Below are 27254 nucleotides of genomic sequence, written 5' to 3' on the forward strand. Positions count from 1 at the left end.
CAAAAGCATGATATGGACTTAAAAGGCAAATGTTCAAAGTACAACATATCTGAATTTGGGATAATATTGAGCTTAAACAACAGAGATACGAGTAAATGAATGACAGAAACAGTACCTCAAAAAAATCAATTCCACTTTTTTGATTTCAGATGATGATATGATGACGTCATGAGTTTTCCTGGCAATATTGGTACTTGAAACGTTATTTCCAATTCATATGCTTTTGTAATATGCAATAGAAATATAGGGTCAATGGACGATTTAAAGAGCTATGCCGAAATAAACAAAGACATGTTTTTTCACTATATTTGCAGAAAGACGCGCGCGCGGAATTTCAACTTTGACGCCAGTGCATTTCTTTGTTATAGGTCAACATCGATCGGAAATCAATGGATATTGTTACTCAAAGTATCAGAAATCCAAATCAGTCAAAAAAAAATGCATTTTCATGTTGCTTACGCCCTCTGCGCGCGAAATTGTGCGGACGGACGCGCACGCGAGAAAATGTTTGAAACGCTTAAAATTGTCTGAAACTTCGAGATTTCCCATTGGGAAGTCGTTTTGAGCCTTTTAAAATTTTGACGCGCGCAAACGCGCGCGTAATGATGACCTGGGTAACTAGCGTTAAAAAGTAAGATAGAGCGTGACCTGAACTTTATGTCCACCGAAAATGATACAGAAATGATATCCAGTTATGAAGTTATGATCGATCATGTGACAAGGTCCGAAAATCACAAAATGGCGCCTAGATGACGTCATAGATATGTTACTGTCATGAAAACCTTATTGTGGCTAGATTTTGTCATGAGACATGTTGACTGAAAATGTCATGTTATTCCGTAATGTCATTGTTGAGATATTGACGACACAAAATGTGGCAGAAAGAAAGAAGAATAAAAAAAAAGAGAAATTTTGACAATCACAATAGGTGATACGCTGATAGCGTATCACCTAATAATAATAATGATGATAATGATAATAATAATAATAATAATAATAATAATAATGATAATAATAATAATAATAATAATAATAATAACAATAATAATAATAATAATAATAATAATAAAATAATGATAATAATAATAATAATAATAATAATAACAATAATAATAACAATAATAATGATGATAATAATAACAATAACAATAATAATAATAATAACAATAATAACATCATCAACAACAACAAAACACGACAAAACAAAAAAGGGAAATCATGATACAAAATTACCCCAATTGAGAAAAAATGTGCAGTACACATTCTTAAGCCTAATACAAACATCGTTGTGTCAAAGTTCAACCCAGTTTTGTGGCACTGAGCCCCAATGAGCACATCATGAATCATTTCAATCGTAAGGAAGTTGATTGAAACATTACATCAGTTAATACCTATATGGCTGGGCAATTTACATTCATAGCCTTACATGTGTTATTCTTCTATACGCACAGAAGATGAATATCGCTTTTGCAAGGTGATGTGTTTTTCTTTAGTCCCGCCAACATCAACTGCACTGAGATGACTGTACAAACCTTTCAATCGATTACGTTCATTTTCAAGAAGCAAACAAAACCATTCAACGATCAATGCCTTTTGAATAACTCTCACTGGATCAAGTCCCGAAGATCCTATCAAGACTGTATAGAATCATGTTGCTCATGGGATCAAAGGGGTTAAAGGCTGATTCTCTCAAGAGCCATCGTGTTGACTGTCTGGCCCATTGCATCTCTTTACCCGTCACATGAACTTGAGTGTCGGTAATTCACACGTCAGACTTTTGCCATTCATACCACCAAGCGTATAGATTGTCGGAAATAATTTCCCATTTCCTTCACCAAACACGCATACACTGAACATGCAAAGGCTCTGATGGATATTAAAGAACTTTGTATGTGCAGATACATGCTTTAACAACCCCGACCACATTGTCTATTTAAAGACATGTGTCAAAATTCATCATGTCTAATCAAATGCATACATACATATTTTTATGCACAGGATATCTATTTTAAAGCATAACAAATGTTGAAAACTCAAATACTGTTGACCAATCATAATCCCCACAATACATTTGACAGCCCCTGGGAATTATAGTAGGTGCAATTTTAGTGATATTGGCTCATATCATGATATGTACACATGACAATCTTTGAGACTTTTCGACTGCCTCAAATTTGAATTGACTTTTCCATTGAGTGTTTTTACAACCCCTCCCCCAAAAAGTCATTATAATAAATCTATGCAGAAATATGGGAAATAAATGCTACCAGAGTGTTAATACCTTAACACGAAATGTGGCCCCCCCCCAAAAAAAAAAAAAAAATCATCCTTCAAATTAAAGACACTAGCTCTCGGAAAGCACTTCCACTACAATACAAAAGAAGGCAAACTTATTTAAATCAATGATTTAATGTCAATTTGTCTTAATTGCAAATGATAGACAAATTGCCCTACACTGACAAAAGCAAACACTGATTATTCAGTGTTTGAGTAGTAGCCATGATTAAAACAACTGAGCATGTGTAGTGTATGTCCATGATTTTGTATCATGGCTCTTACTCAAACACTGAATAATTGGTGTTTATCTGTCCAGGGGGCAAATTGTTGATCAGATGCAAGAGGAAGGTACCAAGCTTGTACAGTGGACTCCCATTATAATGAAGTCCTCAGGACCAGCTGTTTTCTTTCGTTATACCGAAAATTTTTTTTATAACAGAACAAATAAATAATAAATAATAAAAATACATAGAAAGGATTTTTTTTACTTTGTTGTAACTGGAATTTTGTTATAACCGTGTTCGCTACAACGGGAGTGCACTGTACTTCTTGCTTTTGAGCAAAGAGAAAAATGGTAACTCCCATTGATTAGACAATGATCCGAGCTGACAAATGGCACTTACCTGCTGTTCCAGCAAGGCGAGCTTCTCGGCCTGGGCATCTCGTAGCGCTTTCTCCATCATCAGTAGTTTATCCCTCTCCTCCCGGGACATGTTGACGAAACTGGAAGCGAGAAAACGACAAAGATGTTTGCGAAAAAAATGATCAGAGAAATACTCCTTTTTAAATGCCCCATTTCCCCCCACCGCTCCGTACGATTACACGCTGACAAGTGTGTTTCACTTTCTGCCTGGCCTCTGGTGCTATGTATACATCCGTCCCCATATGCTGTTGTGCAAAAGTGGCAGAATGAGGGATTATGCGGTTGAAATGCTGGAAGTTGTGGCTTCAGAGCTTAATCTCGTTGTAATCCGATTTATTTTTTGGCTTCATGTGCTGCCTGGCTTGTCTCATTTCCATACATTAGAAAGAAAATATCCATTAAAATACAGAGTTGATAAAATAGAGTGGGTACATGACTCCTGGGCTCTAGTTCTGCTTTTCCTAATCGTTATCGTAGTTGTGTAATCACACAAAATTGTCCTGAAAGAAATCTGGGGAAAAATAAGATGTCTGAAGAAATTTATATCTGAAGGGAGGTGACAAGTGTTGTTCTATCACATGGGTAGTGACCACCTCAAATACAGACATGGGTCTGGAAGCAAGACTACACCTTCACAACATGTTTGCTAAATGTAGTGCAGTCCACCAGCTGATTGAAGGCTGACTTCTAGTTTAACAAACATAAAGTAGACAGATATTTTAAGACTATCCCAATTTGGCGATGAAAGAAGTACAACAGTTCTGCTTCATACAATAAAGATAACAAAAAGGAAAAAAAAAAAGAAGACAGTTTCTGCTTGGGCAATCAATGTAAACAGAGCATAGGCATTCACATGTTGCTTTCACCTTGCCCCCAATATCTCTGCCCTTGCAAAATGACTATACCCCAAATCACTAGTTTGTGTGAGATCCTCAAACTGGCAACTCCATGACCTGCGATGTGTGATTTAAGAAATGTACATATTTCATTCAACTGAGTTATCTTAATCTACAAACTGTCGCTCTGAAAGACTACAAATAGTTGCTCTGAAGGTGACAAACCAAATACAGTTGAACCTCTCGTATCCGGACAAGTCGGGACCGGGGCTCATCCGGATAAGGGATTTGGCCGGATACGGGAGACTCAATGCTTTATACATGTACACATACATACACATGTACTGATGTAGCCCATTGTAGTACCACATGTAGTAATGTGTATGCTGCAACCTTTTCATTGTTACACTCAGTAACAGACCCCAAAATAGAGGTTCGTGTTTGCAAGAATGAAATCATTTTCTTTCATAGATTCTTGGGATTATTTACCTAAATAATTATTAAGAAATGTATCAAGTATATGTAATTCATGTGTGTTTGTGTATATAGGAGTTCTCAAGGAGTTGGGAATCCCCCTTTCCTCCCGTAATTTTTCAAAAAAAAAAAAAAAATCACGGCGAGATTGCGTCCGTATAATAGAGAGATCCGGATAAAGGGAGGCCGGATAAGAGAGGTTCAACTGTAATGGGAATATTATGTTGCTACAGTGTAGAAAATGAGGAGGACCATTGTTGCAACAGAAAAGAAGAAGACCAAAGAGAATATATGAAATAAATGCACAAACATGACATATGGCATCTTTCTGTTAACCCAGTACACTTCACTCTATATTTGGTTGTTTTGTGAAAATTTCTTGAAAACATCAACAAAAATTCTAAACTCACAAAATGATACCTCTCCCTCGAAAAACACAAACAATTAAACAATAAAACAAACAAGTAAACAAACAAATGAACAAACACAAAAAACATCCAGCAAATCTCTTCAGTAGAACAGAAAACATGGTGACAAACATATAATCCAAGGTTAATACACTGGAATTGCTATAATCAGCAATCATTATTATCCCAATAGGAGCCCCACATGACTCACTATACCTGGGGGCTAGCCCACACTCAAACTATGTCACATACAGATCAAGATTAGAGCAGTGATCACCAATAACCTACAAATATTCAAGTTCAACGCACAATGTATGACAAGCTGCCAAGTTTTTTTTTGTGTTTTGTTTTGTTTTTGGTCTTTTCAACACTATCTTCCCAACTTAAAGTCCTAGAACTATTTCTAGCATCATAGGTGACAATAAGAATGGTGATTAACAAGTGAGGAATTTTTATTTTTTTCTCCCCAAGTTATACTTACAGAATGCAGACGAAACAGCGGTCGAATTTCATCACGCACAAATGCTTGTACATATTTGAAACGGTGATCTCTACATGTTACCTGGGCAAAAATTGCTGCAAATTAAGAATCCAATCTGCTGGTATTTAAACAGGTTTCTTTTTCTCCTGACTGAGTCTGTAAGAACTTTTAACAAAGTTGGCCATAACAGCAAATTTCCTCCCGTTGGGTATACTCTGCGTGCAAAGATAAATGTTGTCATGCCATACACAGCATGTTTTTTCCCCCTTGTTAATGGCAGTCGGTGAAAAAGCCACAAGGAACAGCGAATGTCTTGTGACTCCAGCCTGCATGTGATAGTAACTTTCCCCTCGCTGTATTAAAGGAACCGCGATGCTGGGATCGACGGCAGTATGCATGGGGCAATACTGGAGGAGATTAACGGCTGAAATACAGCCTCATCATTAAATTCCTGAATGCGTCGTTAATTTTGACAGTGCAAAGTGAAAGTTACACCTATCTTCAGAGGCGGAAAGAGAAGAAAATGAACAGAGAGAGAGAAATAGAATGTAACTTTCTCACAGTGGCTTTGAATTCCCTTTTCGCCATATGGATTACACTGACAGTGTTGACAAGACAAACTAAAGAATAATGATAACAAAGAGAATAATAAAAACAACGACAAGTATCAAAGCTACACCGGCCTATACAACCATGGATGCAAGATGTCAAAGAACTTTTAAACATGTGACTCACTTTTGGTAGTTTTCAGACATGTTCTAAAGAAAGAAATAATCCATCCTTACTTCAACAACATTACCATGTCCATCAGGGGGAACTCAATACTGTCACTCCTGTGGTACAATTGTAGCTTGCTCATAAGCACTTCAACCTTTGTGTGCCTTGAGTACTAATTGGCACAGGAAAACGCCATAGCATTGTACACAATGTCCACAGGCCCTAGCATAGTAAGTGCTTCCCTTCGTGACCATGCAAAATAAATCCTAACACATACAGATTTCAGAAATTGCTGAACTTCACTCTCAAGAGTCAAAGCACAAAATATTTTGTTACCGAAATCGATCATCAACTCGGGTTCAAATGCTGTCAATACGAACTGTCTTGCACACCATACAGATGAGAGAGAGAGCAAAGGAAAAGATTGTTCATTGTAGCTTGTTGGTGGAGGCACCTTACAAAATTCTGCATGCACTCAAACACTTACATTTCCTTCTCCTCTAACAATGAACATCAAGAAAAATAAGAGAATTTTATGCATTTTCCCCTTAAACAAAAATGTAAAAAGAAAATATTGCCTATACATAAAAAAAAATCCAGCCACAAAATTCCCCACTATGACATCACATTACAACACTATAGCAAGAGTTTTTGCAAGTTATTGCCAAAAGTCCACAATCTTACAGTCGAGTTACGCAATAACATTCTACAAAAACAGCGGCACACAAACCTGCACAACACAAACATGAGAATATATTCAATTATTTCTCAGACACAGATATATTCCACCACTGAGAAAGAGAAAAAGGCAGAGAGACTGCATATATAATACTCACAACACGCTGCGATATATTTGGCTAGACATGCTGCTATAATCCAACACGTAAGCACTGACGATATGCCTGGCTCTTTTAAACTGACGACTCACGCTTCCCAAACTGTCTCTGCGTCTGCATGCGTGGGGGTACAGCTGTACCTCAACTTTATTTTCCTTTTTTATTTACGTCGTCTCGAGGTGCATCACCAAACTCCCCCCCCCCCCCCCCCATGCCAAAGTTTGAGATAAGAGTGTGAAAACAGACAGAAGGACGCATGATACAGTTTGCTACTGGAGGGTGTGTAAGTGTGGAGGCTGCTTACAAAAAAAAAAAAGTGGGGTGGGGGAGTGTCTGGGTGTACTCTAAAATAGGGAAAGATTTCTGGATGCCTCAATTTTCTTCTGCAGAAATGCCATCGACAGGAAAGAGGGCAAGGTCTAGCGATGGTAGAGTGTGGAGTGGGGGTGGGGGTGGGGATGGTACCCAGTGGGGAAAAAAAGTGTTTTTAGGGGTCGTAGTAGGGGGGATATATGGGGGTGGGGAAGGCTACTTTTAAAGAAGGGAAAACAGGTGAAAAGAATTACTAGTAGGTGGGGTAACAGGAAGGCATGACAAGGTGAAGCAATGTTTGTGTGGGGTGGGGGGGGGGATGGTACCCAGTGGGGAAAAGGGTGTTATATCGTGGTGGTAGTAAGGGAGGGGGAGGATAGGGTAGTGGAGGTTACTTTAAAGGAAGGGAAGACGGGTGTACGGAATTAGGTAAGGTGACATTAAGGAGGGGCAAGATAAATCTATGGTTGCATACAATATAGGGTGGGGGTGGGGCTGTTACCCATTTGGGATAGGAGTGTTTGTAGAGGTAGTAGTAGGGGAATGGGGGAGGGGAGGTGGATGGGGGTCGGGAAGATTACTTTCAAAGAAGAGAAAACAAGTGAACAGAATTACATCGGGAGACAGGACAGAGTGACAATGTCTAGTATATGAGGGTTGCTTGTGGGGTGGGGTAGGGATAAGTACCAAGTAGAGAAAGGATACTGCTAGTAGGGGGAGGGGATAGGATGCAGATTGGGGATGGGGTGGGGATTGGGGATGGGGGAGATTGCAGGAGGGGAGGAGAGAACAGGTGAATAGAATAAGGAAGAGTGACAGGAAGGAGCGACAAGGTCTAGCGAGCGTTAAGGGTGACGTAAGGTAGGGATGGAGAAAAGCTGCTGGTTAGGCGAGAGGTGGGAATGGGGCTGGGGAGGTTACCTTAATAGGGATGGGGAAGAAAGGTGAATATAGCGAGGGAAAGTGGACAGATTGGGGACTTGCTTAATATCAAGGATCGCCAAATACCGGTAGGAACAGTGACGCTGTCACGATGCCGTAATTCATATGACTACTCACATGATTTCAACATTGGCAGTCGCTAATTTTACATTTCCTCAAAAATAGTACATTCCTCCTCAAACCCGCTAAAGATACACCACAGTAGACTAAGAAAAACTTAAGATATGCCGAACTAACCTCGGAGTGACTTTAAAAACTTTTGGGGTTTTTCGTGGTATGAAGCAAAAATAGATGATAATGAATATGATGACGCCATCATATGATTAAGATAAGTAGATTACGAGACTCATACATGTAGCACACCTTTATGTACATAGGCCAACTGAATGGTCATGAGGGTGGTGACACAAGATTTTGTACAGAGTGAAGTGTACCTGCTGAATACAGTCAGAGATTGACACCAGTGAATTCATGCATTTTGGCAAATGTCACGTGATGAGCACTCGACCAATCAGATAGCAAGAATTTTGCTTAGGTGTTGAATGAAAATATTTGTATGGCTGTTCAGAGAATTACACAACTCTTCTAACAAGCAAATACTGGATTTCATTGTAATTTTTCTTGATGTGTTGCTTTTGCTTCACTTCCCATATCAAAGTCAACTTCTGATTGAGGGAGCAATCCCTTGAAAGAAATAATGCCACCAAATGATTAGTTACAGCAAAATGAATCTGGTATACATTTCTACTTTGTCTGATATCTTAAGATGCAAAGGTCTCAGTTCCAATATAGCTGCGAAATCTAAACCAGTACAATTCCTAACACGTCTCCTCCAACTAATATCACACAATTTGCATCTTCCGTTTGGCACTCTGATGAAAACATTTGATATTTAGGAATCTTTCTTACATCTTTTTGCCAGACCAGATAATATTCCATATTGTCCTGAACACTAATATATTTTTTCCTGAAGAAAAGTGCCCTCTACAGATGATTTACAGTGGAACTGAGAAGAGCAGACAGGACAGTAGACCATGAATGCACAAACAGATGCTGCGATTTCTACTGCAGTAGAGAGACAAAGTTTCACGGATTTCCATCGTAACCCAGAAAGCAAGAAAGGTGGAACCGAGCGGAAGTCGCATGCGTGTCTCCCCCGATCCCACTCAGGGGGCAAAACATTGTAAAAGTAGGTCAAAACGATGACCTACAAGCGACAGAGGGGGAAATGTAGTTTGGATCCGCTGGAGTCAGAAGCAAAGCTCTCGACGCATCTGGGGAGTCTGGCAGGGGAGCGATTGGTTGGCATTGCCATGGACAAATGGTAAATAGAGATGTTTTGCCAAGCTTTCGGAAGCCGTACCGCAATGGGGTGGCACAAAAATAGTACACTGTGAGGATACATCCTTACATCTATTGCATTGCACTGACCCATCAATGCCTACTTTCCTATTAAAAACACAACAGCCCCCCCCCCAAAAAAAAAAAACCCCACAAAAAACAACAGCATATAAAGAGAGGGAGAGAGATATAGAGGCTCACAATTATATAAGAGAGATAGAGACAGAGAAAGTGTCATATTTCAACATCTCAATTATTCATCGTTACTGCTTCATAAGGTATAGTAAAAAAACAAAGGATTTTGAGTCCTGTGTTGTTCAAATATAATTGTTTGTTTTAGTTGCAAAAATTTACAAAATCTTCTTAAACGCTGTCCAAATTTACTCCTCAAATAGGCAACACATTTCATAAGACTCAAGTTCATGTTTCTTGCTGAAATTGCCAAATTTCTATAAATTTCTCTTCATGTGCAACTTGCATAGATTGAATCAGTTCCATTTAACATTTCTCTAGTGCACGATATGCAGCAAAATTCAGGTGCCAATTTGATGATGAGATAATAATCTCTGAAGCAAAATATTATCAGGACTTGGCAATACATTTGCAGCATCAAGGGGTACATAGAATGTTTTCTCACTGCTGTTTTAACCAGTGTGAAAAAAAAAATAGAGACAGTAACCTAACTGTATCTACTAGACTGTCTGATAAACACAGATATAATTGCCAAGAAGACAGGATGACAGTGGATAGGCAGAAAAACAAGACAGCGGATATCTGGGAGGAACACATTGAGTGAGACAGGACATTCAGGGAGCTCTGTGTCTATGTGCTTATGTGCATACATGTGTTGGTGTGTAAGTGTGTGTTGTGCATACATCATGAAAAAGTATGTGTTTGTGCACGTGTGTGTGCATATATGTATATCATGAACAAGTGTGTATACATTGCTTGCATGATTTTCACATTACTGCTTGAAATTTAGTGAAAATTATACCAAAAAAAAAAAAGGGGTACAGCTGTATGTGCATATTTGTGTTGGTCTGTACATGTTTGTTGTACACATATGTACAGAAAAAAAGTACGAGAGTATGTGTGTATGTATGTGTGTGTGTGTGTGTGTATTTAATGTGTGAAGAAGTTTGTATGGGTTGATGTGTGAGGAAGTGAGCATGTGTGTGTGTGTGGGTGTGGGGGGGGGGGTGGTATTGATGGGTAAGGATGGAAACGGGGGAGGAGAAAGTTACAGGGGGTGGAAAGGGAAGATAAACAGAGTGCTACAGATGGAGAGAGAGAAAAAAAAAAAAGGCTTTGCCAGCCACTTTGCACCTCCTTCGTTAGCACTCTATCAACAGGATACGTCCATGTCAGAGCGCCCTCGCCTACCAGGCACATGACAGCTTCCTGTGTAGAATTAAAGGCACCGCACAGCTCTGGGATGTTGCACAGTTATCAACGTCCCACGCTCAAGGAAGATGTCACATTAGCGAATATTTGGAGCTAGACTCTCAGAGCCATTTCCAACACTACACCATCAACACCCCTCTATTCTGTTCGCAGACAGCACGGTATCATAGGGAGTTACTAGAACACTAACAGACTTAACAAAACTTGTAAATATATTTCCCTGAGAAACTTGTAATGATTTTATTTGATAACACTGTACCTGCTGAATACAGTAAATAAACAGAGAAAACTGTTATCATTATTGTCTTCCCTAAGTCTGTCTAGTGTTATCAAACCTTCCAAGCACAATGAGTGTCATTGTTTGATGGAATGTGTCTCAAAATAGGAAGCGATCATTATTTGTATTATCATTGTTATCATTAAAGGCATGTCCGAGGATCGCTTCGTGTATGACATTACTGCTGTGTTCGACAAGCAGGCCACAATATGTATATCATGCATTCACCACAATCTTATGCCACACCTTAGTAATGGCGGATTGCGGTACCAAGTCAGATCGGTGTATAGAATCCAATTTGCACATATTTCTTGTTGTTACATCAGGCAAGTCTCAGTGGGGCTTGCTGGTTGTTATTAGAAGTCTTCATTATATTGCTAGGCACATGAATACGATTATAATGATTTATATTGGCCGGTTTACGCATGTATTCAAATCTATGAATGTAAGATTTCTTCTTTGGGCCTAGGGAAAAAGCACTATCACTAAACTGTTTCTCATGCATACACTTGAAAACTTGGGAGTTTATATTGCTATGATTCATCTCTCTGATCCAGATCACTTCTTTGACCTTTCACAGAAGAAGACAAAAGCTAGCCGCTCAAAATGTAAAGGTTGGTTGAAGCCCTTTTTTCTTTCGTGATAAATAAATTCTTTTGAAAGTCTGAAACCCCTTCATACCTATCTGTTTCTACATGAATGGGCCCCTCTTTTCTTTTCTTTCTTTTTTCCAATGATAGATTATGCACTTGCTCATTTTCTCTTTCTGCTTTCAAGGATATGTTTATATATCTTGTGCCACATTTATTGTTGGAATTGTAGTATCTGAAAGAATTTGTGATAATGGAAAGAAAATTGGATTTGAAATGTGAAAATGAGATGATATTGAGGGTGGGAGAGAGAGGGGTGCGTAAGCTCACCTTCCACTGAAAGTTCGTGAAGGAGTACTGTGACCCGAGCGACCTCCGAAGTCGAGGTGGCCCTCGATGCTCTCGAAGCTGGACACACTGGTGCAGTCGGAGTAGCCCAGGGAGGTGGGCGACTCCAGCCGATGGGGGTGGTGGAGGGGCGTGTGGGTTGGCGAGCTGACCGAGTTGTGAGGGGAGGTGGAGGCGGGGGAGATGGAGGAGGTTGTGCTGGTTGCCGGGGGCGACTGCAGCATCTCACGCTGCTTGCGCTCCTCCCACTGCATGCGGGCCTCGTCGCCAGCTTTCTTGCGCATCTCCTGGAGACGCTGCTTCTCCTGTTCGATCAGCTGATCACCTGTGGGAAGGGATATGAAATGAGGAGCAGCGAAAATGATAAGTTTGCGTTAACACCCCAGCAATTACAATTGAAGAGTTTGTTTGCAAAAACCGATAAGTCCATTTTTGAAGATTTTGAAGTACAGTCTCTGTCATAAAGCAAAAAATAATACCTTTAAATGATATATTGGTCACTACATATAAAGGTACATTTTTGAAGCTATGGTCAAAAGAAGCAAAAATTTTCTTATTATTCTCTGTATTTTTCTTGACCTTTAATCGTAAATATCTCCATTTGGCAAATATGGACTTATCAGTTTTGTGAACAAACTCTTCAATTATTCCAATATTTGATCTGATAACGTGAATAAGTGGATGCATGCTAAAATTGAGACTGCATGCAAGCATATATCTACACCATACAAACAATGGTACATCACACACAGACATGATTTTGCTTTTACATCACTGAAATTACATGTATGAAGAAAAGTTTAAGATATTAACTTTACCCATCCTGGTATACAAGCAAGCATGATTGTATATTTCACGAATAAGACGTACTTAGGGTTATCTGTTACCTTCCCACATTATGAAAATAAAAAAAAATTATCCATTGATCATTGACACATCTCTTACCATCCTCTTTTTTGAGCATTATTTGCCTATGAAATTCACCTTGAATTATCCAAGCCGTCAATATCACTCCTTCCAAACTTTATCTTTTTTTCCCTCCATCTAACCAAAACTACTATATATTATGTTGACAAGTTCATGCCGAACTCCTCCTCTTTATCCCTGGTGTCTGTCATCCCAACCTTGCCAATATTACTGTTAACTTGACTAGTTTGTTTAAAAGTCATTTTTTTATTTTTCCTTTCACTGTCAAATAACTTTGTCAGTCTGACAAATCCACTCCAAGCTCTGTTTCCCCCCTTCCAACCAGTCATCACTCTTTTCCCTGATGCATTCAAACCTTGCCAACATCACTGTTAGCTTGACTAGTTTGTTCTAAACTCATGTTTCCCCCCCCCCCCCTTCCAACATCCAACCTAGCCAATATAACTTTGCTAGCCTGGCAAATCCACTCCAAACTCTTATTTCTTTCTTCAAACTATCCATCAATCTTTTCCCTGATACATTCCAACCTTGCCAACATAACTGTTAGCATGACCAGCTTGTTTTAAACTCATCTTTTTTTTTCTCTTCCATCATCCAACTTAACCAATATAACTTTATCAGCCTGACAAATCCACTTCAAATTTCTTCAAAAAAACAAAAACAACTATCCATCAATCTTTCCTCATCTGTTCTCCATTCAACCCTTAAAAAAATCCCTTTTACCTTGCTCTTCCAGTGCAATCTTCCGGTTCCTCTCAATGTCTAGGATGGTGGTCCTGTTTCTTGAGAGGGTGGTGGTAGAGGAGGCGGGTGAGATAGAAGGGGGCGCCTCCCCGTCCACCTTGGGGACGAGGTTGGGGGGCAAAGTACCAGATAATTTCCTCCTGGATAAATACTCGTCGCTGAGTGATAAATCAGGGGAGAGACGCAGACGCCGTTCAGCCATCTCTCTGATCCTCCTCTGTTCGGGCAGAAAAAAATTAAAAGATATGGAATAGAGAAAGAGATGAAAATGTGTAAAAACAATGAGAGTATCTTATTTTATTTAATACATCAGACTTGCATTGTACAATCCCTCTTCTCACCTCCGCAAAAACATACTGCGTAGTATCAATATTCACACAAACAAAAGGATGTTTAAACCTAAAAAGACTGGGCTATTTTGACGCCTTGTAGGACTGGGGGGGGCTCATTGGGCCCCCCCCAAGATCTTGCCCGTTGACCGCATGATCGCAAGGAAAGTTGGCATGCGCGTCACCCACAAGGTAATCTACAAAACTGAATAGGTAATTATTTCACAAATATTCAAATTCATTTTTAATGAATTAATCATGCTAATTTATGCATGAATTAAAAAAAATGGCTGTAAATCTGTAATCAAAGGTCCAAAACTGCTGATTTTTGGTTTAGGTACTCTGTGTAAGATTCTTATTGAATGTACATAAAAAAATGGCGGTATCAAATTTTTTTAAATGTATTTTATTGTTTTTAAAAGTTCTTATGTATTTTGTTGTTTTCGACTTTTTGTTTTTTATTGTTTTTTTCAATGGAAATCACCAGCGACACTATTTTGATCATAAACAACATGAAATTAATTGACTTTGATCAGCAAAAGTAAAAATAATGATACATTTATGAATTTGGGTCAGAAACAGAATTTGCATTGGATTTGTACATGAAATCACATTTTTGAGTAACTTCGGGTCTGACATGCACTTACAAAATATTACGTAACTTCAGAACTGCGTACCCGGGCGTCGCGAATTTGGTCTCAAAAGTTGCGCAAGACTTAAAAGGAAAAAGTCATAAAACATCGCGGCGCGAGATTTTTACGTTCCAGATTTATCACAAAAAATGTCGAGGGGGGCCCAAAATGCCCCCCCCCCAGTCTTTTTAGGGTTAAGGAACACTTAAATATCTTACACCAAACCCACGAAAAGCACAACAAAAAAGTTTGACACATTCTACACTGTGGTTTTCTTATCCAGCAATGATGGCACTGACACTTTGAAATATTAAACTATCGAACGGATTGTGCGATATTCCAACCTCTGGAGACCATACACAAAGTGACTGATAGAGGCATAATTGTCATGGTAGGAATTTCGAACATATAAACAGCACGAACCGTCTGCGCTCACAACCGCTTCCAGAGAGCTGTTAATGTTGGTGACCCTTTATACAGAGTTTAGAGCGCGTCAGGAGCAGTTCTGAAGCAGCTCTCCAGAGGGGTATAACTTTATAGAGTGTTTCAAGGTCTGACTGTATGTTCATAGAGAGTTTAGGGTGCTTCGGGAGTGCTATAAATGCTGTGTATGAATGGGGTACTGTAAAAATGGAAATTTTCCCAGATGTTATTTTTTCATGCTCGACCCTGTAAGATGAATTTCACTTGTTTCTAATTCTGTGGTATTGAAATACAAAGCAGTATTACATATAACAAGCAAAAAAAAAATCTGTGTTTTTATTTTTGCACTAGTTTCAGGTCACACTACATGCAAGCCCAAAAAATGTCCACTTTTACAGTAGAAGAGCACTAAAGGCCCAAATATTGTCTGTTCATAGAGTTTCAAGTGATTTTGGAGCACTCCCGGGGCACTTTAAATATCCAGTATGAATGGGGTATCATTCTCGCTCACCATCTCAGGTGCCTCCTTCTGGTTGGGTAGGATGTGTCGGGAGTAGTAGAGCACCAGGTTGTTGTACTGCTTCTCGATGCTCGACAGCATCATCTTTTCCTGTCCAGTCAATTTTTTGGTTTGTTTAAAAAAAAACACACACAAAAAAGTTTGTCAGCATTCAGAAATCATTACTTAAGATATGGGGATTTATAATTGACGTTGATTCTTTCACATTCTTATTATTCTCATCTTTGTTTTTATATAGTTAGGGATGTCGAATACTTGCAGAAAAATGTCTGAATAGATCTGAAACTTATGGAAATAAAAGTCTGCAGTGCATTCAACTATGAACATTTTGATACATTTGAACGGCAGAAAAGTCCGAAAAATGGGTTTTGGGCAGAGTAAAAAGTCTATAATACAAGTAAACTCTAAGCTCTCACATCCCTGTATAAATCCATACAATATCCATCTGAAAAAGAAAATTAGCTAAATGGACAAAGAGAATAACAGAAGAAAACACAAATAATTGATTTCTAGAATTTGCTCTCTTGTTTCAGGGATGTTGCATGGCGGGAATACAATAATTACTTCCTTGTCTATGAAATCTTTATGTTGATAAAAAGAGAAATCATAACTAGACTATGCACAAAGGACTGAAATTATCCTCTGGGAAACGAATACGGTGTTACAGTATGAATGATATTATGCAAAATCTATAACAAATGATAGCACGAATATCATAATCCCATTTTCTTGCTGTTGGCTACTGATATATACTAGTTAGCTATGTTTAATATGCGCTTGAGATGTATTACCTGATATAACAAAGTAAATAAAGCTCATTGGCATTAACCGGTAGCTGCTATGTCAGTAAAGTCTCCAGGAAGTCTCACTGAAGATTTGGGTTGCCAAATTATGAGGGAAATGAGCATTAAATTTGAACAAAATCATTAAATCTTCTCCTCCTGAATGTGCTTACCTTTTCTAGCTGTGCTTTGGCCTCAATCTTTTTCTTTTCGATTGTCTCGGCCTGCTTCTTAGCATCGCTGATGATGTAGTTCATCTGTTTGTTGATGTCTGATACCGTCTCCTGGAAGGAAAAACAAATCTCACCCCATGATGAAACAAGTCTTCTATGATATGAAATCACATAGGCCTAGGTGTCTCTTGTTTTGTATAAGAATACAGAATATATGTAATTTGTCAATCATGTTTTATCAGAATGTAAAGCGCATAGGAAACATTAATTTGTTATTGTGCGCTATAGAAGCCTAATTATCATAATCATTAATTGTTATTGTTATTATCATTATCATCATTATTATCATTATTATTATCATTATTATCAGCATCATTATCATTATTATTTTCAATGATCAGGAGGTGAATAAAATTATGTCTCTGTTATAATCGTCTCATATCAGAACTACACAACTTTGCTTCATTTCTGTAATACATGTAGTTATCGCAAGCTCTCCATTCTCACAAAAACATAAGGACAAATTTAAGGAAGAGAATTTAAGAAGAGAATTTAAGGAACATAAGGAAGAGAAATACACTTCTCTTCCTTCGATCCCAAGTTGGCCAAACTCTGTGTCGTTGTCACTCATCAGGCCTTCAATCTCTGCCACACTCCTCCCGCCCCGCCCCTTTCCTGCCTTCCCCCCTCTTCTCCCTGGATCCTCCGGCCCCCTTACCTTGGAGTTCATCATGCGTTCCTCCTCCTCGTCCTCCTCCAGCGACAACCTCTTCTCCAGGATCTCCTTTTCCTCCTCGATGCGGGCCTCAATCTCCAGCTGGCGGAACTCGAGGTCCTCAAACTTCTTGCGCTCCGAGTCGAGCTGGATGGATTCGCGCCGGGCCAGGTCTTCCAGCGCCTCCTGCTCGTCGCGGGGCGAGGTCTTGATCTTCTCCTTGAACTCAAAGTGCTGGCGCTCCAAGTCCTGTAATCTCCTTCGGGCCTCCTCCACACGCTGGCGCTCCTGCGGGAGGAAAGATGATGAGGAAGAGACGGTTGTCACCAAATAGCGAGTACATTTGATGCTTGCCGTTTCCACGGGTATCACAAAACAAGACAGACATCATTAAACTTATTGAATTCTTGTATCAAGTTGTTTTTATTGCAACTGACTGACAAACTGCCATACATTGATGTAAATATGCACTAAATTTATCTGTGTTTTAGTAGTAGCCATGAGAAAAAAAAATCATGGGCATGCAAAATCAGGTGGGATTTGAACCAACAATCTCCTGATCGGCAGACAGGTGTCATATCTACTGGACCACCGATATCCCACCAGACAGCCGGTGCTGCTTCCTTTTAGCATGCAGCAGGTAATTCTTAGGCGTGGTTTTATTCAAATTAATTAATTCTTTCATTGCCACAAGCACAGAGCATACATGTGATGGGCTGACTTTAATTTGAATAACTTTAATATCAATGCTCCCACAGGAAATGTGCCAAGATGCAATCAATACTTTTTGTGTTTCCAGTCATTGCAAAACAAGGCAGAAATTATTTGCGACAACAATTTCACCAGCAAGAGTGGCAAGCATACAACTTAGTTTTATATATAAATATTTGTGATTTATTTGCATAAATTCAGAACCAATACTCCCAATGGAAGATATGACAAGGAGAAACATCTTTACATTAAAAGCCAAAATACAAGACACAATTGATGCTTGCTATTTCCACGCCATGCTATTTCAAAGGTCATTGCAACACAAAGCAGAAATCATTTGAGACAGCAATCTCACCAGCGATGATCGCATGTGATAAGACTACTTTGCATCAAATATTTTGTAATACTTAGTACCACGAGCATAATCCAGACACTCCACTGAGTGTGAAGAGCCAAAAAAATTAATTGATACGATACACTTCTGGTTTTATCACAATCAAGATGCAATGATTAGTAAACCTCAACGAAAGGAGATGATGTGTACGTATGTGCATCACAGTTTGTGTGAACTCGCAAGCGGTCATACAACATATGCACAGTTTGTATTTTGTGGTGTTATTCGATTTCTAAGAATATCAAAAGTCAACAGGTAAATTGCAATTCACAACTGGGAAAAAGACATTGCTCACTGCAACAGATATGTAATTTACTTCATTTCCAATGTGGGAAATTACTGATGTTCTTTCAGAAAGACATAAAATGCTTATATTTTATACTGCTGCTGTAGTTCTCAACTGGGAATTCAACCACTTCCTACATTGTCTTTCCAAGTCTACACACCTGCTATTAAAGGGATAGTACAGTATTGGTGGAGATGAGAATTGGGCTTTTAACTTTTTGCGAGATACCAAGAAAACACTTATGATACAGTACAGAGCATACCATTTTAAGAGGAATTCAAAGTTTATTTGATGAAAATCGGGTTTGGAATGAATGAAACATCCAAAAACAAAGTAAAACAAAGCGATCGTAATAAAGTGTGGGTCCCACACTTTATCAGAATTGCTCTTTTTTTGGATATCTCAGCCATTTCAAAACCAATTTTCATCAAATAAATGTTGAATACCTCATAGAATTACATGCTCTTTCATATTTCATAAGAGGTTTCTCATTATCCAACCAAAAAATGTTAGAAACCTGAAATTAGGTCTCAACCAAAACTGTACGATCCCTTTAATATCATGCTTGCAAAGTTTAAAGCTACAGCAGCAAGAAGCAGCAGCAAGGTAAAGAAAGCAAGAAAAATTCAATAAACTTGCAAAAGACTAGTGAGAAAATTGTCACGTTTATTCAATAATCTTAAAGAAGTAAACTGAAAAATGGATGACGGAGGTTCAATTGATGCACAAAATTATGGTATATTCATGCCAAAACAAATACATTACTAAATTGTGCAGGTTTTAGAATAAAAATCCTTTGCAATAGGTCAGATCTGAAGGAAGAAACTCTGTGGACGAGCTAAGGAAAGGAGGTGAGCTGCAGTATGAGGTCTCATTTCAGTCCTCGGCTCAATTATCTTCACCTCCTGCTGAGGTTCTGGTATGCCAAGGCAAGGCCAGAGGAAAACCAAAGTTAATACCCCATGGCCAGGGTCCTTAAAGACAGTGGTCAAGCAACACGGTAGCTAGGGATCGTCTGCCATAGCAACCGGCCTAGCTGTGTCTGATGAGAAAAGGTCATTTCATGGTCCACATTATTTAACCCTGACCCTCTACTTAAGATTTAAACACGTCACACTGCATTTCTCTTTGATTAGAATGCAGACCATTCTGTCGGCAGATTAATTGCTATTTTAAAATTTGTCACTGACTTAAACATCCTTTTGTAACCCATAGCATTTGCTCAAAAATCCCAACAAAATTCAAAAATATCTGCGATAAAGTCCTTGAGGACATGCCTGAACTGTTTCTCTACTATTTGAAATGAACAAAATAACAAATCAATGAACACTAAATCCACTACAAAAATTGAAAATATGACATAAACAGTAATCAAAACAAAATCATCTTTGGTTGCAGGGATGACTATTACAGTATTCACATCAACAAGTTAACGTTTTGGTTGTTCTGTGATTTGGAATATCATCCAAAGAGACAGAATTAAGAATAAGATGTTTCAATATTTGAGACTACTAGTAACAGTCTTTCAAATTCATATGTGGCCTGGATATTGCTAAAAAACATTGCCTGAATTCCCACTTGTCTGTGAGAGCATAACAAGTCATTTGCTTTGATTTTATTTTCAGAAGGCATAATAATACTGCACTCCTTGCAAACCATTTTAAAGGATTAAGTTGCATTCTTTTATAGCCATATAGTTTTTCTTTATTCATCAGTCTGTCTGTCTAGCTTTCAATATCTACAACTATCTATATATCTCTCTCTATTTCATATCCACACACTTAAATCATAAATATATCTACAACTACATATTCATCCACCCCCTCCCAATCTCACAATTTGTTAATTAAGACAAATTTCTTTATCACATCTACACTATATGAATATATCCATCCATCTATTCATCAATATATCTACACATCTATCTATATACATTTCATATTTCTATCTCTCCATCTATTCACACATATAAACATATATTCATCTACCTGTTCAACTATCTATCGATCTAAGTACACACATGCATGATCATATCATCTAAATTGAAAAATAAGATAATGAGAATGTAGAATTCATATATTTGAAGCTGTGAGTGACAATAAATCCTACAAGTTGACAGACAACCCCAAAACCACAGTCTTGACAAAATCAACACATTACCTTCATATTTCTGGAGCCATTCTCACAAGAAGAGTTAGTGTTTGCACTACATCCAACATTCCCTTAAAAATCCACCAAATGCCAAGACATCAAATGATGCAAGTCACGCAAAGGGGCTAGTGCACCTCCACTCACAGTACACGTAAAGAACACATTCCAAACATTTGTCAAACTCCACAGGAATGCCACTACAAGAAACTCTCCGGGGGAAAAATTAGCGATGCACAACACAAAATCTCTCCCGGGACTGGCACATCGACGTGTTCAGACATTACGCAAGGAACACAGGAGTGCAGACGAGCTTTCTTCCGTCCGTCGCTGAAGACGGTGCGACTCACGCGGAGTTGGCTCGGTAATTAGCAACGACGAAATATCTTTGTCTGCCTGATTAGATGAACAGGAACTTGACAACGGGTAACGGAGGATAGATGGGGGAGGGGAAGTTAGGGGTGAGCTATTTAATCTCCTAGCCTCCATCAAAAGAGTAGGCAAAGTTTGCAAACTTTGCAAACTTTACCTGCTCTGCTACCTTAGTGACCTGTTAAAGGGATTGTACAGTTTCGGTTGAGACCTAACTTCAGATTTCTAACATTTTTTTGGTGAGGTAATGAAAAAACTCTTATGAAATATGAAAGAGCATGTAATTTTATGAGGAATTCAACGTTTATTTGATGAAAATTGGTTTTGAAATAGCCGAGATATCCAAAAAGAGCGATTCTAATAAAGTGTGGGACCCACACTTTCACACGATCGCTTTGTTTTACCTTCTTTTTGGATGTTTCCGTTATTCCAAACCCGATTTCCATCAAGTAAACTTTGAATTCCTCTTAAAATGGTATGCTCTGTACTATTTCATAAGTGTTTTCTTGGTATCTCGCAAAAAGTTAAAAGCCCAATTCTCACCTCCACCAAAACTGTACTGTCCCTTTAAAGACCAGTCTTGAGTACACTAAAGCAGATGTCTATGGGAAATGTGTGTTATAGCAAAATCGACTTGTCTTCAATGGCTTTACTGACTAGTCAACATGTTCAGGACATTGTCAGCTCTGGTAATTGTGCATACGTTAAAGTTATCCCAGCTGGTTTTTATGGAGGAATTATGAGAAAATTTAAGAAAAGGGACTCTTTTTAAAATTGAAAAAAAATTGTTTGAAACTTTCTTCTCAAAAATCTTCAGGCAGGGGAAAAAGAAATCTTTGTGATGCAAACGGCTATGTGAAAAATATAAAGGGTTGGGGATAAAAAGATGTTTGCAAAACTTTAGGAAACTCTGTGAACAGTACTTTTCACTAACATGAATATGCATTTGTGGGACTATCTATATTAACCATTTTAATTTTTTTCTGTCTCCTAATATATTTCTATTCCATAAACAAATTAAAGAATGCCCAAGAAATTCATCAATGTGATATTTTTTTTTCATGATGTTGTTTGCTTAAACTGTTATACCTTTGATAAAGGTATCTACAAAACCTTGCAAATATTTGAGAATATCCTCTTATCGCGAAGGAAATCAAATTTTGACATGGTGAAGTGACATACGATCCAGCTAATGTATCATTTGGAAACATTCCTAGATACAAACCCTCTCTCTCCGCTCGACAGCATCATAGCCAACTTTGTCCTTTGTGCGTTTGAGGGTAGCAACCTGGGCCTCCCTCTCTTGGAGTCGACTCAACTCTGATTTGTGTTCTCCCTCAAGGAGGGCAGCCTCTAACTCCAACTACACAGAGGGGTGGTCAGGACATTCACAAATGGAGGGACAAGATGGTGGGGCAATTATGCATCGAGGGACGGGCAGAGAATATAAATCCAATATGACAGGGTAGCGTTTCGTCACAGGACAAGTGCAGTGACGCAATAGGGGATGAGTAAGAATGCAATGTATACAATATGAAGATGCATGTTTAATCATTGGGATATGTTGCCCATGTACAAACATGCAAATATATGCAAATGCATGCAAATGCATTCAAATATGCACAATTCATGCATATAGGGCATAGTTTGAATGCGGTAGACAGAAAGCACAGTGTTTGAAGTCATGTAGTGAACCAAATGTGAAATTACAACAAAATGAGCATCAAGTCAAAGAAGACCACTCAAAATCGATATAATGACAAAACAATCACAACCCAACCAAAAACACCCAAATTTAAGAAATATTTGAAGATATACATACAAGGGTGTGAGTGAGAGTATACAATTGCAGAAGTACAGCAATGAGCAGATAAAAAAGATAGAAAATCAACAAACATCATGGTGATGTTAGCATTGAGTAAAGTAGTTTGCATGTCAATAAGGGAAGAATATATACATCGATACAGCCAACACATCCACAGATGGACACACAACACAATATGTAACCCCCACCACAAAAAGAATGTATTCAGGGAACACAGGAATTTGTGATATTTGCAGTAAATTGATGATTTTGTATTGGTGTATATTGAGGTAGTAGTATTAGAGACAGGGGAAAGAAAGGCACAAAGGAATACAAGAAAAGGGGAAAAGGTCCATAGCAATATAAGAAACGAAAAAAAGGAGAAATAACGACGCAAGCACCACAATTAAATGAAAATGAAATTAGATATGAATGATATCAAAGACATCGGAAATAATTTTGAGATAAAAGTGACAGAAAACACGGAACATTGTACAGAGGATAGCCACATAGAGACAAAAGAAGAATTTTCAGTCCAACACAAAGAGAGAGAGAGAGAGAGAGAAAAAAAAAAACACATCACACACATTTCCAGGAAATTTACATCAGCGGGAAACAAATGGTCAGTGAACCAAAGGGGAAAAAAAAATGTGATTAATTAGTGAGCACCCAGACAGACATAGATGTATCGAAAGATATTGGTGGATGATTCATGGTGACCAATAGCAAGCAAAACAACAACAACAACAACACCATCAAGGAAAAAAGCGAACACAACGGTTGGGAGGGAAAAACGAAAGAGAAGAAAGATTGAAAAGAAAATTAGGCATAAAAATCAATGTCAGGATCAGAAATACAAAAGAGATGAGATAGCGCAAACTGAATTCAAAGTAAATGCAACTGAAAGACAGAGAAAAGAATTGCTTAAAAACAGGAAAATATGATGTAGTTACAATTGACTGAGAGTAAAGTTGAAGGGTTTGTTTGCAAAAACCGATAAGTCCATTTTTGAAGATTTTGAAGTACGATCTCTGTCATAAAGTACAAAATAATACCTTTTAAATGATATATTGGTCACTACATAAAAAGGTATATTTTTAAAGTTATGGTCAAAAGAAGCAAAAGTTTTCCTATTTTTCTCTTTATTTTTCTTGACCTTCAATCGCAAATATCTCCATGTGGCAAATATGGACTTATCGGTTTTTGCAAACAAACTCTTCAGTTCTTTAAAGGTCAGGCATAATTGAGAAATAGACAGGCAAAGTTCAAACACCTTATGTCTGCTAATTATTGTGTTATTTTCCCTCATAGTTAATTCCTGTATATACATTGTTACATAAAATTATAATATTGATAATGGACATTAGTGACTATGTAATCAATGTCATATGATAATCATGATGTAATGTTTTGAATATTACCATCTAAAAAAAAAGATTGTGGAATCCAAGGATGTACAACTTGCGCAAGCATCTAGTCCTTAAAACCGAAACGATATGTTCATTCCATTTCCCACTGTCACAATCTGAATTTCAAATGAGTTTACATACAAATCTTGAAAGGAGGGACCAAAGAAGATAAAAACACCTCATATAAATTTCTGTTTAATTATGGTACAAAATATGGCACTATGTGTATATATGAATTAATGCATGCAAATGTATGTTTGTATTAAAATTGGATACATTAACACTGTCATAACAAATCTGTGTGAGTGAGGTTTAATTCTTAAATGAAAAAAAACCCAGCCTAAATGCCAAATTTCAGGAGTAAAAACAATTATCATTAAAACTTGTGTTTGTATAATATGAAGTTTGATTTGTGTCAGAATATGATTTTGTTACTGGGCCCCATCGATACAAGCCCTGGTTCACAGCGGTCCATGACCTTTCATTGTCTTTTATATATGTACACTTTCTGCTATGATTACATGCATATTTTTGTTTGCATGTGTATACTTTTTTACTGAATAGTTGAATTAAATTGAATTGAATTGAAGATTGACAAACTGAATTGAACTTTATGGGGAGCAAAATCTTTCTTGAGATCTGCTCCGTGGACAATGACGCGGATATTGAATGCCACGTGCCTGGCTGGAACCGAAAAGTAGGACAGGGCGAGCTCCGTTGATCCCCGGGCCCGAACTGGACATGGGCGTTGCGGTATCAATTTACGATACAGGCAGGACGCGATAATTACGTACCTATGCTATAGGGCAAACTAATGGCAGGCAATTGTTTGAATACTTCATGCATGTACGAGATAGTCCAAATGAGAAGAAAATAGGCTACACCCACTGTACTTTCTCATATATCAGATCACGATAAAAATAGTAGCACAAGGGTGCACAATATATGCATTTCACCTATGCACAACACAGGGAAACCTACAAGCACTTACAATGCACAAGCATAAAATATTTTTTATTTTATTTTACTTTTTTTTTTGCTAAACTCCAGTCTTCAAATTCATGAAATTCTTCTGTCGAGATGTTTTCATTGCTACTGATTGACAAATTGCCCTTCATCAACTTTTTATGATTTGCCAATCAGTTGCAAAACTCCAGTCTGTTGATTTAGGTACAAAAAAAAACAAAAACTGCCACTATAATACTAACAAAATAGTGAAGAATTTATTCATATATTGCACTTGGGCAACTACACAATAAACCTGGACATAATCACTAATTCCACTTGGCTAGCCACTGGCTAGTGAAGAAGGGGCTGAAATGTCAATATTAGTTTGTAGGTTCACTTTCTACTAGTCTCATCAACACACACACACCTCATAAGTTATGTTAACTAGTCACAGCAAATGTTTTGCGTCATCTCTGAAATAAACACAAAGTGTTGTTGTTTATTGAAATGAGAACAATCTCGACAAATTATGTGTTTAAGATGAGAACAAAAATATTGTAGAGCAAGTAACTGAACCCCCAAACATTCAAATATTTTTAAGCCTTTCTTAGAAGATGAATTTTGTGTGCAAAAAACCTAATTCACACACACTCTCTCTTGAATAAAAAGTGTTACTAGTTACTAGTTAAGCCAGTCAGTAACGATTAGTTCATAACTCCAATACATCTGTGTCAGACCTCAGTTGAAAGTTACAGAGTACTATTCTTTTTTTTGAAATATAACTTCAATATGATTAAAATCCAACAGCACATTGAAGCTGCTACACAGTTCAACTTATATTATCCTAACATAGCAGTAAGATCTGCAAATAATTGTGCATCAAAGTACCAAACAAAGCGGGTAAACAATGACCTGGAGGTGTCTGTCACTGACATTGCATCATGTTTGCTATTAACCACATGGATGTGGTGGTGGTGGTGTGTGTGTGTGTGTGTGGAGGGGGGGGGGGAGGGGTAGGGGGACGGGGTTCGGGGAAGAAGAAGGACTTTCTGGAGTGCTCGTACGCATCTGTCACATGGTTTCATACCAGTAATTAAATTACTCATGATTTTTTTACATACAGGAGGAAGACAGAGGATCATTCACCTTTGGATTTCACCCCGACATTTCGCGATCACAAAGCACGAATTGACGTCAAGGACGGTGGGAATACTTCACAACGAGAGAGAGAAGGGGACTGCGCATCTGTAACGCCATTGTTTTTTCGCGACCTCCGCCACTCCCCTCCGAGGCGACAGAGGACAGGAAATAGCCACGCCAATTAGATTTCCCCGCAAGACAAGTAGCACTCAACACCTTTTTCCCTGAAAAAAAAGGAAGGTGTGCTTGGGGATATATCTTTTCACCCCGTGTGGAGGAGTTTCTGGGATGGCAGCTTTTTCCCTCTCTTGCTTACCCTTTACAAGCACGTAGATACACCAGATGACTGATATATCAAGATAGGAAATGAGAAATGAACACCTTTTTGACGGTAGAACAAATCTTTTGAGAATGATCATCGTGGGGGGTCATAGAAAACGAAAAACTGGCTCGATGCATCGTGCGATGACAGCTCTCTGGCTGTATGAACATCTCACCATTTGACCCATGATAGTGTTGAAGCATTTGCTCGATGAATTACATCCTCCTTACCCCAAGGCAAAAAAAAAAAGAAAGAAAGTAAGAAAGTAAGAAAGACCAACTCACCTACACAAATATATCAAGGCCCCTAGCCTTTTTGATTAAAAAGCTAAAAAACACTTGCAAACAAATGTTGCACATCACATTTTGCAATTATGTTAACTGCATATGAAGAATCTTACAGTCTCAAACATAGAATAACAATGGCTAAAATCTGAAATCTTTCACCAAAATTTAGAATGGTTAGGAAATCTGTTAGGACATGGTTTCCCTTCTATACTGCCAAGACAAGATGAAATTTGAAAGAAATGTATAATTCATAATTTTTTGATTTATTATTATTTTTTAATGAAATAGAACCTGTATCACCAA

General features: G+C 38.2%; 1 protein-coding gene across 1 annotated transcript in view; it reads right to left on the reverse strand.

The window, feature by feature from the left end:
- The window catches only part of LOC139711922 (pleckstrin homology-like domain family B member 1), an 87879-nt gene that overhangs the window by 8885 nt on the left and 51740 nt on the right, over positions 1-27254 (reverse strand). Inside the window, exons 7-13 of the mRNA XM_071623768.1 lie at positions 22267-22404; positions 17134-17418; positions 16416-16526; positions 15452-15550; positions 13536-13773; positions 11868-12210; positions 2901-3000 (exon numbers count right to left, since the gene is read on the reverse strand). Of these exons, the coding sequence (XP_071479869.1) occupies positions 2901-3000; positions 11868-12210; positions 13536-13773; positions 15452-15550; positions 16416-16526; positions 17134-17418; positions 22267-22404 (1314 nt within the window). The remainder of the gene's footprint in view (positions 1-2900; positions 3001-11867; positions 12211-13535; positions 13774-15451; positions 15551-16415; positions 16527-17133; positions 17419-22266; positions 22405-27254) is intronic.

The sequence above is a fragment of the Diadema antillarum genome, unplaced genomic scaffold (assembly GCF_040938485.1).
Source record: "Diadema antillarum isolate AM-2024a unplaced genomic scaffold, OU_Dant_1.0 seq00001730_RagTag, whole genome shotgun sequence".
Taxonomy (NCBI): Eukaryota; Metazoa; Echinodermata; class Echinoidea; order Diadematoida; family Diadematidae; genus Diadema; species Diadema antillarum.